At 39.2% G+C, this 13,394-nt stretch overlaps 2 protein-coding genes across 2 annotated transcripts; both read right to left on the reverse strand.

The window, feature by feature from the left end:
- Window positions 1–485: 485 nt before the first annotated feature.
- Window positions 486–3,397, reverse strand: snrpd3 (small nuclear ribonucleoprotein D3 polypeptide). The gene is made up of 4 exons (XM_022768689.1): window positions 3,297–3,397; window positions 2,405–2,545; window positions 1,569–1,761; window positions 486–624 (listed from the first exon to the last, which is right to left on the reverse strand). The coding sequence occupies exons 2-4, from the start codon at window positions 2,528–2,530 to the stop codon at window positions 560–562; spliced, it is 384 nt and encodes a 127-aa protein (XP_022624410.1). The 5' UTR covers window positions 2,531–2,545; window positions 3,297–3,397; the 3' UTR covers window positions 486–559.
- A 1,423-nt stretch (window positions 3,398–4,820) lies between these two features.
- LOC111238951 (adenosine receptor A2a-like) lies at window positions 4,821–13,256 on the reverse strand. The gene is made up of 5 exons (XM_022768687.1): window positions 13,087–13,256; window positions 9,239–9,775; window positions 8,911–9,042; window positions 6,862–6,965; window positions 4,821–6,270 (listed from the first exon to the last, which is right to left on the reverse strand). The coding sequence occupies exons 2-5, from the start codon at window positions 9,436–9,438 to the stop codon at window positions 5,291–5,293; spliced, it is 1,416 nt and encodes a 471-aa protein (XP_022624408.1). The 5' UTR covers window positions 9,439–9,775; window positions 13,087–13,256; the 3' UTR covers window positions 4,821–5,290.
- Between the last annotated feature and the right edge of the window lie 138 nt (window positions 13,257–13,394).

Raw genomic sequence — 13,394 nt, forward strand, 5'->3', positions numbered from 1 at the left:
TACCCTAAACATGTACTATCTGTGCAATTTCTTCCCCATGTGCAATATAACTGAGCACAGGCACCACCATTCTTATACCATTTGTTTGGTTATATAGACTGTAATGTGTCTGCAGTTATGTTTACTCTATGTAAATAATAAGATAATTTTGTTGTACACTGTGCAATGACAAACTGAATACCCTGTGAACATAATGTTTGCAGTACACATATCCTAATCAAGAAGCTACAGTGACCAAGTTACTGCCTCCATTAGCTTTGAAAACAACTGTGTAAATCTGGACTTAAGTGAAAAAAAAAAAAAAAAAAAAAAAAAAAAAAAAACACACTAGAAGAGGTACCAAAGAATATCTATAGTAAATTGAATGACAGGACATAGGACACATCAAATTGAAATATGTTTATTTTCATAAAAAATCAAAAGCAATAACCTGCAAAGTACAGGGTTGCAAACAACATCCAAGATATCCAATCCAAAGAAGACAGAATTTAAAAAAAAAAAAAAAAAAAAAAAACCCCAAAGACTATACAACGCAAAAATCTTAATACAGCTGTAGCAGTTATCGCCTCTTCTGGAAGATGTTACCTCTTCCCATTCCACCACGGCCTCTGCCTCTTGCAGCCACTGCAGACAAACACAAGACAGAAGACAACCCAATTTATCAGAATTAGTTTGACTCGGATGACAGAGAGGGTGTCTCCCTGGTCAAGGGAAATTATCACAGAAACCCCAAGGGGCTTATTAATTTTAAGATTCTCAGGAGAGGACTGCCACATAAATGATCTACAAAGTAAGTGAAAATATCCAAGAGATAAATAATACACTTATATAAAACACATTTCAACACAATGTAATGCAGTAAAATATTTGTGTATTTTGTGAATCTACCAAGTTTTTGTTAGAGAGATGTTGAGACAAGCCTGATTTTGTAGCTTTGTTATCCAAGGGACAATTTATTGGGTTCATCTTAATAGAATTCAATATACCACCACAAATTGCAGCCAGAAAATAATTCAATAGAATTGAATCAATGCCTCTGACACAGCCCCGAAGCTGGGACAGGAGAGTGTTCGATGCAGGGTTATTGTAGTCCAATGAAATACACCAGTGTCAACATTATTGCATCTGCACTGTATATACAAATTAAGATGTCTTCATTGTCACCTTAATACAATTTTATAATTAATACCACATTGTAGGTCTTAAGAGGAACCCTGTTCAAACCTTTCTCCTCTGCAGATTGGCGACCCCAAAATTGGGTCAAAATGCAAGTACAATTCAAATGGATTAGGTTCCCTAGGTATATAGACAGGTCTACTGTATGATTTAAGTGCATATAGTAAGTAAATGCATTGACTGGCAACATGAGGGATTCAGTAGCATTTGTGCATAGAATTTCTCTCCTGCCAATTTTGTAGTCTATTGTACAAAAATAAAATAAAGACTAAGAAAGATATTAAATGTGTAAACTGCAGAAATTAAGTGCAACTGCCAAGGAATCTGATTAGGCAGACAAATTCCAGTGTCCTTTGAATCAGGAGACCTTGGTCCAAAATCATCCCACTCACCTTGTGCTTTGAGAATAGCTGCCTTGCCCCTACCCGCACCAGATCCCTGGTTCTTGTTCTTCATACTCTTTAACATAGGGGCATTCTTTAACATGTCAGGTAAGATCAGGAAGCGAATCTTGCTGCCCCGGATGTAGACTTGCTCCAACTGTGCCACCCGGCCATCACGATAAGTCACTGTGATATTGGACATCTGCAGCAATGGAAGATGATGTCTAATTTTAGCATGACATATTCAATCACATAGTTGACAGTCTTTTTAGAGTTATAGTAAATTTAACACGTGAAGTCTTTAAGCCAAAAGGCACAAATACACTACAAGCTAAATTAAGCTTAAACAACTGTATAAACAGTGTAACAAAAAATCTGTTAAATTAGTGGTTCACAACTCTGGTCTTTCAATACCAAGACTCTACTGATTTTATTTCTAAAGAGCTAAGGTCTGGATCCAGGACTACAGTACTTGAGGATCAGGGTTGACAACTGCTGTGTCCAGTAAGACTCAAACTTTATATTAATGAGAAGTCAAGAAACACTTTATATTGTCTCTTCTTGTATAATCAATCATAGTCACAAAACCTCACATAATTATTATAGCCTCAAACTGATTTATCTTGGAAAGGAACAGAGGAGGAACACAGAGGTAATATTTAAAAGCAATAAATACATGAAAAATAAAAAATTCAAACAATTTAATGTAAAAGCAATGTGAAAATCTACTTAATTACAGTACCAAGTACTAAATCTTGAAAAAAAGGGTAACATATAATGTGAAATCAGACTGTAAGATGGCTTCATTTATGATTATTATTCAAGTTTTATTATTCAAGACCAACCTGGCAGTTCATGTTGTCCTCAGCCTCGATCAGCTTGCCCCTGTACACCTCTCCTGTATTGGTCTCACAGGTCACGATGTGTCCCTCTGCTTCATGCAGAACCTTGATTGGCACGCCGATGGACATTTTTCAACTGTCTTCCTGAAACACAACATGCATTGTAGGACATATTAGAATGTGCTGCCCCATAATAAATCATGCAATACATGTCTGTCAACTATCACAAACCTATTATCTCTAATCTACAATTATTTCAATACATTCTTAATAACAGTTTTATTACTATCTGATTATTTTAGTCATATTGTGAAACACTACTTGTCTTTTATCTTATTTAAACTAAACCATTAAATGCGTCAGTCAAAATGCTTGTTATGTGAGCCCATTGATGGCATTAGCCATCTCAACACTGCTCTAGCTCTGGGGCTGTCTCCTAAACAGACTAAAACTACTGTTTAAGACATAACAATGAGCCGATTTATCCTTTGGTGGGATGCGGTGTGCGGATGAGAATGGTGAACTTCAGGCTTGATAAAAATCAACCATTTTCATTGCAGACGCATCGAAAGCAAACCGCTAGCTAAATTAGCCACATTAGCTGGCTATGCTAATTCACGAGAATGCAGGGTTATCTAACAAGAGCAAAGACTTCTACACCTTATTTTGAGCCAATTAGTGGTACATTACAAAATACAAACCCTAACACGATCTAAATATTAATTTTAACATTAACACCGAATCCAATTTTGAAGTAGAAAGTTTCAGTACGGAAAATAGAGGGAGCCATGTTTGCTAAGTGGATGAATGAGCTCCAATGAAACACAAAGACAAACACCACTGTTGGGTAAACTAAGTGATAATGCTGTTTTGTTCAACCTGTTGAGACGTTTACCTCGATTCTGTCTTCAAAAAGGACTTCTTTGTTGTTTTATTTTCGAGAGACTCTGCAACGTGCGCTTGTCGCTTTCGCGTCCCTTTTTGAGCCTTTTTCCGCCTACCCACAATGCCTCAATGATTCAATGAAGTGCTTCCTGTGCCATTGTTTTCGCATTGCATTGTGGGACTTGTATTTTTTTTTTTTTTTTTTAGCTCATCTATCCTCTATATGGAAAAAGGACTTCTATTTGGCCTCAAAATGGAAAATTTGCGGTTTTATGCTGCCTGTGCGTACACATCTATGCAAAATATGCAAAACTAATTCTGTTAATTTGCTTGTTCTTTCTGAAAGAGAGCACATGCTAAATGCACGCCCATGCCATGCTTCCTATATAGTAGTTTATGATTGAATGGCACGCCATAAAGTGGTGTAATGGATTGTATTCCTTCTGGACATGGTGCCATCATGGTGGAGCCTTGTCTGTTATTATTACACAAATGATGGTCTACAACAGTCCTTTATTTTATTAATTTTTAGTATCTATAAATTACTCAGATTTCAATCTCCCATAATCACATAGTTTTATTAACCCTTATCTCATGCTTATTTCATTCAAATACCCTTGTACATGGTCACAAAGTTTAGTAAACAATTGATATGTATAGTTTGTGAGTAAATATACAGTACGTTTTCTAGAAACATACCCATGTATGTTTCCTGGAGACATGTCTCTTGGATTGCTTTAAAGCACATAAATGTCGCTTAATGCAGGTCTCACATAGGAAGGGCTTTTTAATGAGGAAAGAGAAAGCATAATGGCATAATAAAAGACATCATCAAATGAACCTCCATCTGATTTCCATTGCATTAGGTTCATTGACTGGCGTCAGCAGCCAGGCTACTCTGTAAACACCTCTTACAGAGTAGTCTGTAGTCTTGTGTATGTACTTCGTGTGTGTGTGTGTGTGTGTGTGTGTGTGTGTGTGCATGTGTGTTGTTCATGCTGTCTATGTGTGCACGCTTGATTCTGAAAGTAGCCACTTACAGGTATATGGACTGATATTTGAATAGATCAAACAAGCTCTTTGTTTTGGATGGTTGTTAACTGGCCTGAATACATCAGTGCCTTTGACTCATATGTCACATAGTTGTTGAAGGAGCAATGGACACGTGTTGCCTGGCAGTTATCAAAGTAGCAACATCATGTGTTCTGTAGCTATCCAGCAGTTTGAGAAATGACTTTTTAACAGATCTATACATAAGAGGTAGTGCATGCCTTATACTTGCAAACATCATTGTTTTCCCCAAGTTGTCACAGAGGACTGTTTTATGGGTCACTCAGACCATTAGTCACAGCTCTTAGTAAGTCCTACTTCAGTCTGTATGTGCTTCATCTAAAGCAGTATGGAGGTTCGCGGTGAAGTTGTTCAATAACAGCTGGGCATTGACTGAATGTCATTCAGTTTGGTCACACAAAGTGACTCCAGTTGATTAAAAAAAGTGATCTACAACCTATTTAAAATGTATTTAATTCTCCATTGGGTAAAAACAAGGCACAGATGGCCATTACAAAAGGTGACATGATGCAATATCAAAGATACATTATCAGATAAATGCAGTTCAAAGATTTAAAGACTCTTAAAAATGAATTGCAAGGTACAGTAGAGTTGAGAAAGTATTGTATTCTGCACATTAAGATGCACATTGTTTTAGAGACATACTACCTAAAAAAAATGATATTTATCATGGAAAAATTTTAGCATCAGCACATTTTTTTGTGTGCTTATAGATCCGATCCATCTGAGAGATTGTTGATGAGAACAAAGTAGTAAAGCAGACCAAAATATTGCCTTGCAATCAGTTCATGTGACTCCGGAAAGAGAAAAACAGATTTAGTGCTGCTGTTGATTTGCTGAGGCGTCATTAATCCTTCTTCATGTTTTCACATGTGCAGACTGTTACTTGTTTTCTGGCAATAGAAATATGTTTTAAATACTTAAATATCTTTGTCATGAGACTTCTGTAAGCTCTGTAGAGCAGACACAGTCAGTCTGTTTTAAGGAGAGAGCTTGAACATTCACAAAAGCAATGCAGCTCCCACTGTCCTTCAGCTCCGAAACACCTGTTGCCCCCTCCAAATATGTGACTGACTCTATTCCATCCTGTGCAGCAAATCCCATGATGCATGGCTGCTGTTGTGTTGCTGAAAGGGTGCTACCCTGTATTTGGTGTCCATTGGGTATGTAGCTGCTTGGTGCAGAGTCTAACTTTGATGTCCAGTGGCAAGAGCCCTCATGAGTAGCTTTTGGAGGAGTTCGGTTAGGACTGTGGTCCAGAATGTAACTATTTACCACTGTGTCGCATGATGAGCGCTCTTTAGGGGAAGAGGAAGAGGTCCGTGTGATGCTCCTGCTCATAATACCTCTACCATCACCACTCCCAACCCCAAACCCAGGTACATCCCTGTGCCCCAGGATGTGCTGGTACAGGATCTTCCGGAAGGTCTGTCTGAACTCCCGAATGCGGTAGGCATAGATGAAGGGATTCACAACAGAGTTAGCATGGGAGAGGATGATGGCAATGTTCATCACCCAGATATGAGGGCGGTTACAGTCCTGACACAGGTGGTTGAAACAGTTGATGATGTGCAGCGGAAGCCAGCACATAGCAAACAAACCTACAATGATGGCCAGTGACTTGGCAGCGTGCACTTCCCTCTGCAGGGTTGAACGAGACGAGCTCGAAGACGAGGTTATTTCTCCAGGAGCGGGTGCGTGTGCAACTTTGAGCCCCATCAGTCGGAGCTGACGGCGTGCGGCCATGAAGATATGGGCATAGATGACCAGCATGACCATGAGAGGCACCAGCACACAGCCGAAGAAATTATAATAGACCATGTAGTCCAGGGTAACCACTCCTTCAAACAGGCACTCGGTCATGCCTTCAGGGCAGCTGTTACTGCTGTTGGTGGCAACTGTGCTGTTCCATCCTGTACAACAGAGGCATGGGTCATTTTTTTGTATAACTATTGCGTCATATTGCATTGCATGCTTTGGGTTTCAGACATGAAACTAACAGTTGGCCTCAGTTTTCCTCTCTGAAATCATCTCAGCAGTAAGAACCACTTCGCTGAATTGAAGCCAATGTGAAAATGCTAGATGCATTTGCTCTAATTGTCGATATTAAAGTGAACTGGAGCACTTTTCTCTAGAATTACAATACTAATCCATTTTCCCTTTTTTTCCTAAGTATATTTTTTCCCCTCCTGTTCTACGTCTGTCGATTTTGAAAATGGTTGTTCTCGTAAGGGGATGTTGAGGTTTAAAACGGTATGTTAGGAGATTTGATAACTTTGATTAATGCTTGACTGTTGCTTACTTTTTTCAAAATTCAGATTTTCTGGCTTTAAACAAACTGACAATGAAACAAATGTAAGCCAAAACGTGGGCATCAAGCCATCTTCTCAGAAACCTTTGGACAATGTAAGAGGGGCTGCAGTTATGTTTTTCTACAGTCTAGGACAACAAAACTTCACTGGAGTAAGTAAAAGCAAACATTTACATTTGCCAAAATAAATCACCTCTGTTCCAGCCCAGCATCGGAGTCAGGCCGATGCCTACTGAGAGGACCCAGCACAAAGCGATGATGCCCTTTGCCCTCGGCCCTGTGACCAAGCTGTTGTACCTGAAAGGTGGAGCATAACACAATGATACATGAGGGCCAGCTGCTTTATCTGATCTCATTGCGATAATATCTGTCTGCGGTTGTGGATGGTTGTGCATGAAAGCCTGACTCCTTATCAATTTAATAAACCAGAGAAAGTTTTAGTTGTTGAATTACTGGCTTTTAAGTAAGGCCTGATAGTGCCTGCAAAAAACACACATTAGCTGGTGGAGGAGTAGGCACTGTGTGAAATCCTGCTGTGTCACTGTGTATGACTGCAAACATTTACTTGAATGTGCATTAATCTTTATCTCCTTCCTATACTGTAATTTACTGACAGACTTCCTTCTCATCTCGGATGTTAACTCTGAGCTCTGAACAAAGTTGGGCCATAAAAACAATTCCAAGCAAAGTGAAAAAAAAAAAATCATCAAATGCATCATTTCCCTATTTTCATGGCTTGTAACTGAACTCAGACTTGGCTTCACATAAGGGGGATTTGTGTGTGATGTATATCAGCTACACACCACACTTGTAGAAATGTGTCCACAGCAAACGATAAGATGGTCTTAGCTTAAGTATAGAAAAGCTTTATGTTTAATTCAAGTTTGGTCATTTTTAAGTCATCTAATTTGACACTGACATTTTTATATTCATAACTTATTATATACACTGTTGCCCACAATGTTGGAATAATTTTGTTTACAGACACAATCCTCTGTTTATTCCTATTTAAATGTGTCATTAATCACTTTGGAAGAGACTGACTACTAAAGTTTTGAGAAGATATACACTTTATCTGTCAAGAATAAATCACATTGTCACAATCATTTCAAAGAGGTAAAAAATATTTTATTCCAACTTTATGAGCAACAGTGTACATTTTTATTATAACACTGACACAATGACATAAGAAAAGTGCCTAGACGGCAGGACCTGACAATACTCTATAGACAATAAAAATAAATACATTTTAAAATATCTGATTTCAATTTTATTTTTAAGGTATTTTTAAGACTGAAACTCCTCCCCACCTCTATGGGAGAATAACTATTCTTTGCTGTATCACCTCACCTACATTGACTTAAAATTGTCCCTGTGTTTTGTAGCCATTATACCGTGTGACTGATATCTTTCATGGGGAGGGTGGCAGCCAGTAGGCTATATTAAGCTCCCTAATATTGAAATGAATTATTAGCTCTCTGGTCTTTGGTGCCAGGGTTGTGGCCTCAGTGTGAGCTCACAAACAGACGCAGAAGCCGTTATGCAACTGCTTATGCAAATGTGTCACCTGCTGTGGCTTACTAGATGAAATATCCTCTCATGACAGGGGTAAGGAATGCAGCTGTGACTACACAAGAGTGGGCTTGCTCACATACACAAACAATATGAGCCAATGGTGTGTCAAAATGCCTATTGCAGAAAGAACAAATAAGGAACTTTGTTGCAAGCGGCAAAATAACCGAGCCATTTGAAAGAGATGGTATTTGAGTGGTGTTGATATAGGCGGATGGTAATGATCAAAGCCCTCAGCAGGCTTCATCCCTCCAGCAGCACACAAAGGAGTAACCCAATAAAGCCTGTGGAGACATACATCTCTGTCAACCCACAGCCGGCCAGATTAGCCCTAATTGAATAAGATCTCTCTGTAATTCATTGTGTTTTGCTACACGACGCCTCTCACCTCTAATGGTTCATCTCTGATGTGTGAAAGACTGACTGTGTAAAAGGCAACAGTTTACATTCAACAGTAAAGGAAAAATAATTCTCATAAAACAACCCCCCACCCCACCCCACCCCCCAAAAAAAAGAGGAAAAAAGCTTCACATTCATCAAGTAGAAGAAAGATTCGGACAGTGTTGAACAGTGATCTGAATTTATGAGAGAATTTATAAATTTATATGGAAATCTGTGTGTCTGTTTGAGTTTTCTGGACAGTTGATGTGACCCTTTACTTTCCCCTCACCTGAGCGGGTTCTTGATGGCCATGTAGCGGTCCACAGCGATAGCCAGCAGACTGAAGATGGAGCTCTGGGTGAGCACGAGGACGAAGCAAGCGATGAACAGGCAGCCGTAGAAGTTGGCACAGAAGCCGGTGCTGATGTTGGTTTGTAAGAGAATTGAGAAGAAAGACAAACATTACAAAAGATACAAATATTAAAAATCGAACAAAGTAGTATTTCTTCAATTACTACCCCAAATCAGTTTTAGTGTAAATTTCGCTTTGATCCAGGATGACACTGATTTTCAGACGATTAAGAAGTGTAAAAATGAAATAACAACCGTGATGATACCTAATAGTGATGGCGAAGGGAATTGCCAGCAGCCCCACAGCAACATCAGCCACTGCCAGTGACACCACAAAGAAGTTGGTGATGCTCTGCAGGTTGGAGTTGAGGTAGACGGCCCAGCAGACTAGGACGTTCCCAGTCACAGCCAGGCAGGCGATCACCAGCTCCAGGCCAATATAGACCAGCTGGTCATTCTTCAGCATGGTTATTTTTTCCTCTTCTTTGCTTTCTTTGCGCTTTCATCCCACACACTCAGCTGCTTGACGTGTTCTCAGACAAAATACCTGCTCACCAAACCGCATGGTACGACGTGACGGTGGAGTGACTGTGTCGCTGGGGGACAACCAAGGCAGGAAGTTCCCACCACAAACATCACACTTGACTTCACTCGTACCATCTACAGTCTGTATCAGTCAGTCAGTCTTCCTCTTCGTCTCCCCTTTGTTCGGCTCTGTAAACTTTGTCACAGATGGCAGCAGAATATCGAGGAGGGAGCGTCTGGGAGTTTTGCCCAATGGCTACCAAATTAAGAGCAGTGGTCTGGAGAGAGGGAGAGAGAGAGAGAGAGAGAGAGAGCACAATCTCAGTGGTATAGCCTGAACAAACAGATTGCAGGTTACCACACACAGGTCAGAAAAGCCATCTATCTCTGTAGGACAGGGGGGGGGCAGTTTATTTTCCACACAGGGCCAAAGCAGACAGCCTGACAATGCACCTTTTATTTCAGGAAAAGTTTCCCGAAACCCTTCCACACACTAATCATTCCCGCCACTGACATGCTTTCCTCGAAAATCACTGATAATTGCACAAAGTAAGCTACCTATAAATTTGAAAGCCATTGTACAATTACAGGAACACTTTGTTAATGCTAGCTCTGCGGCTGTTTTCTCAAGGTATTTTGTTAAATGCCTGAATATTGTAAGGAGATTAGGGTATATTATTACAAACAGTGGTACAACCTTAGATAGCCTTCACAAAGAAGGCGTTTGAATGAAATGTGGGTCAAGTTACTCAGTTCACTAGGGGGCAACAATTCAAGGGAGTGACAGACAGGTAGGTCAATGATAATTGAGGCTGTACTGATGCTGTAGTTAGAAATAAATGAAATTATCTTTGATCTACAGCAAAGAAGTTAAGTCTGTATGGAAGCCTGCTATGACATTTAATAAGTTAGCTTAGCCTGGGCTTATTTTAATAAAATTTGTTTCCACCTGGTGTGACCCGACGCGCTTATTCGCTTTCTTGCAAAGAGTCAGATGAGAAGTTTGACACCACTCTCACGTCTGTTTGTTAACTTTGAAGCCGAGAGTTGCTTAGCTTAGTTTAGCTCAGCGTAGCTTATCTTAGTTTAGGATGAAGACTGGAAGCAGGGGCAAACAGACGGATTGGCACTGTCCAAAACTTAAAAGATGCTCACTAGCACTGTTAAAAGTTCAATCAATAACACGTTTTATCTCATTTGTTTAACCCATGCACAAAATGAAAGATAAAAATGATAAGCCGTGGATATACAGGGAGTTACATTCTGCACATCGTCATATTTCTAAAAATGTTGAGCTATTCCTTTAAGGAATAAAAAAAATGTTTGTTCGTATTATGTATTTATGGAAAAAAATTACTATCAGTCATTATCATTAGCAGATTTTTTTTAAATGTTATATTGGCTTCAAAATGACAGTACCGGTCAGCCTATAATACCAACATTATCTTAAAAGGGCTACTGTATGTCATTTGACCCACACCATACATCGCACATTTCATCCTGAGAAAAAAACACACATAAAGAACCTGTTTTTATCTCCTGTGAATTGAGAGACAAAGCCCACAGAGCAGACATGTGCTGAAGGTGAGAAATGTATTAACTACAGTATAAAAATTTGTAAATACTATATTTAGTTCCTGCCAAGGTCTATGTTGAGTAAGACTGGACAAGATAAGATTCAACAAGATTGAATGTATGTCAAACAAATCAACAAAGGGGAAATTTGGTCACTATAGGAACAATGCTGGGAGTCTGTCTGATCTGACCTATTTTTGGTGCCTTACGTTAGCATATCTCAGAGAATAGGAATTCCCAATCCAGTCGTCATTCAGTCACACTGTTTCCCAACAATGTCCAAGTTTTTGTGCAACGTTTCTCTGACACATTAAGGTTAGATTAAGGTAATAATGATCACAATTTTTATACAAAATTATGAGGTAGATCGAACAGTTTCACTCTTTAAATGTACTGTCCAGGATCTATGAGTCCTTGGAACCTATGAAGATGCCCTGACCTCCTCCCTGCAGCTCCGTCTCTGAACACTGGTGTGCTCACACCCAGTTAATGTCAAATAAGATCAGGTCTAAGTGAAAGTAGTTTTTTATTATGAGTTATAAATTGTAATAGTAATATATTTGCCAAATTAAGTTTCAGTTAAGTTAAATTCAGTTACTATCTACAAAACATTAGGGACGGAAACTCACATTTCCCCTGACTGTTCTGCTAAAAACATGTATTAATTTAATTTTAAAATGATTTAAAGGTACAAAGGTCATTTCTTTTGATTCCCCACTTAAGTAGCAATTTTGACTGTGGCTGTTCAGGCTTGTACTTTATCAGAAAGCTCAAGCCAAAATAAGCCGCCTGCACCAGTACTGCACTTAAGTGTCCTTACATGGAAATGTAAAGACACCCTGCAGATAACCTTTTTGAAAATATAAAGAGAAGAGAAAAAAAACCCAACAAATTTCTTCCCTTCCACAAATTCATGGGAGTTGTCATTCTATGTTCAAATCTACGTCTTTTGGCCATATATAACCCTGTGGCTCCATCGCAGTGATCCTGGTGGGCAGCACATCAGACCAATGTCGTGTTTTTCCTCTATTGTTCTGCTGCTGAAACCTTCTTACAGCCCAAAGGAATTTAAAACCCAGGGTTTATCCAGCAGATTTGGAAAGCTACAGCAACAGAAATTTGTCCAGCCTTTGAGTTGCTTAAAGACCTCAAGAGGTTGCAAAAGTTTCTGAACCTGCACAGGAAAAGTCAGTTAAGTCAGTTAAAAAAACAAAACAAAACAAAACAAAAAAACAGAATTGGAGAAGTGTTGGAGTTAACAGGTTGTAACATAAGCTATCACATAATGAGCCCGCTTGTTGAACCTTCTTGCACTTGGCTGTTTTGGCAAAAACTGCTCCTCATTATGAAAAAAACATAGGCCAAGAGGTCTTGGAGGAAGTGATAAGAACATGCACATCCTGCTGGAGGGGATCTGTCACTGCCCTGTCAATCAATGTACCAGCTCAGCTCAATCAAAGTCAAAGGGAAACAAGAAGAAATGTTGTTGTATGTCCATTCTGTTTTACCAAAGCACTGTGTGTATAAATAACGAGAGAGATACCAATGTCACATCATGAACTCTTGATAGCAGGAGCAGATTAAGACAACAGAGACATAAACATTGTCTGAACCAAGCAATAAGTAGCCCATAGTGAACAGTGACCACAGGGCATGTTTTGTGTTTGAAGTAAAAGCTGTCTAGTGATGACGAAAGGCAGTTTCCCAGTAAGTCTGTATTTTTACTTATCAGCCTTCAAATTTAGGTAATTCACACACTATCATAATTATAGTTACAAAAAGCTTATTCCTATCATTTACTTTTTTTTACTGATAGCAATAGAAGAAAAAAACAATACCTGATAGTAATTAGTTTGAACAGCTTTAGTTTATAAAACACAGTCGTTAATTCCATAGATTATGGAAAAAAAACACCTGTTTAGCTGTTGCAACTCAAGTGAGAAAATGTTCCAAAGCTTAATTAACATCTATAATACATGACCTGAACAACAGAAGAGAAAAAGTCTTTACTAACCTTATTGTTGGGATGAAAAGAAAAAGACGTGTTTCCACCCAGTCAGTCTGTTGGCTGCCTGCGAACCATTAGGAAGTCAAAGAACACAACAGACAGAGAGACCTGAGTGTGGAGAGAAGAAAAAATTGATGAAAACAGAAAAACATACAAATCCTCTGAGACGGCGCCGCTGCTCATGATGGGTCTGTCAGAAGTTTCAACGCTGCAACAGGAAAACGCGCACAGACGCGCCGCCTCAGTGTGTGTGTGTGTGTGTGTGTGTGTGTGTGTGTGTGTGTGTGTGTGTGTGTGTGTGTGTGTGGCTGGGG

The sequence above is a fragment of the Seriola dumerili genome, unplaced genomic scaffold (genome assembly GCF_002260705.1).
Source record: "Seriola dumerili isolate Sdu_G_001 unplaced genomic scaffold, Sdu_1.0 BDQW01001815.1, whole genome shotgun sequence".
Taxonomy (NCBI): domain Eukaryota; kingdom Metazoa; phylum Chordata; class Actinopteri; order Carangiformes; family Carangidae; genus Seriola; species Seriola dumerili.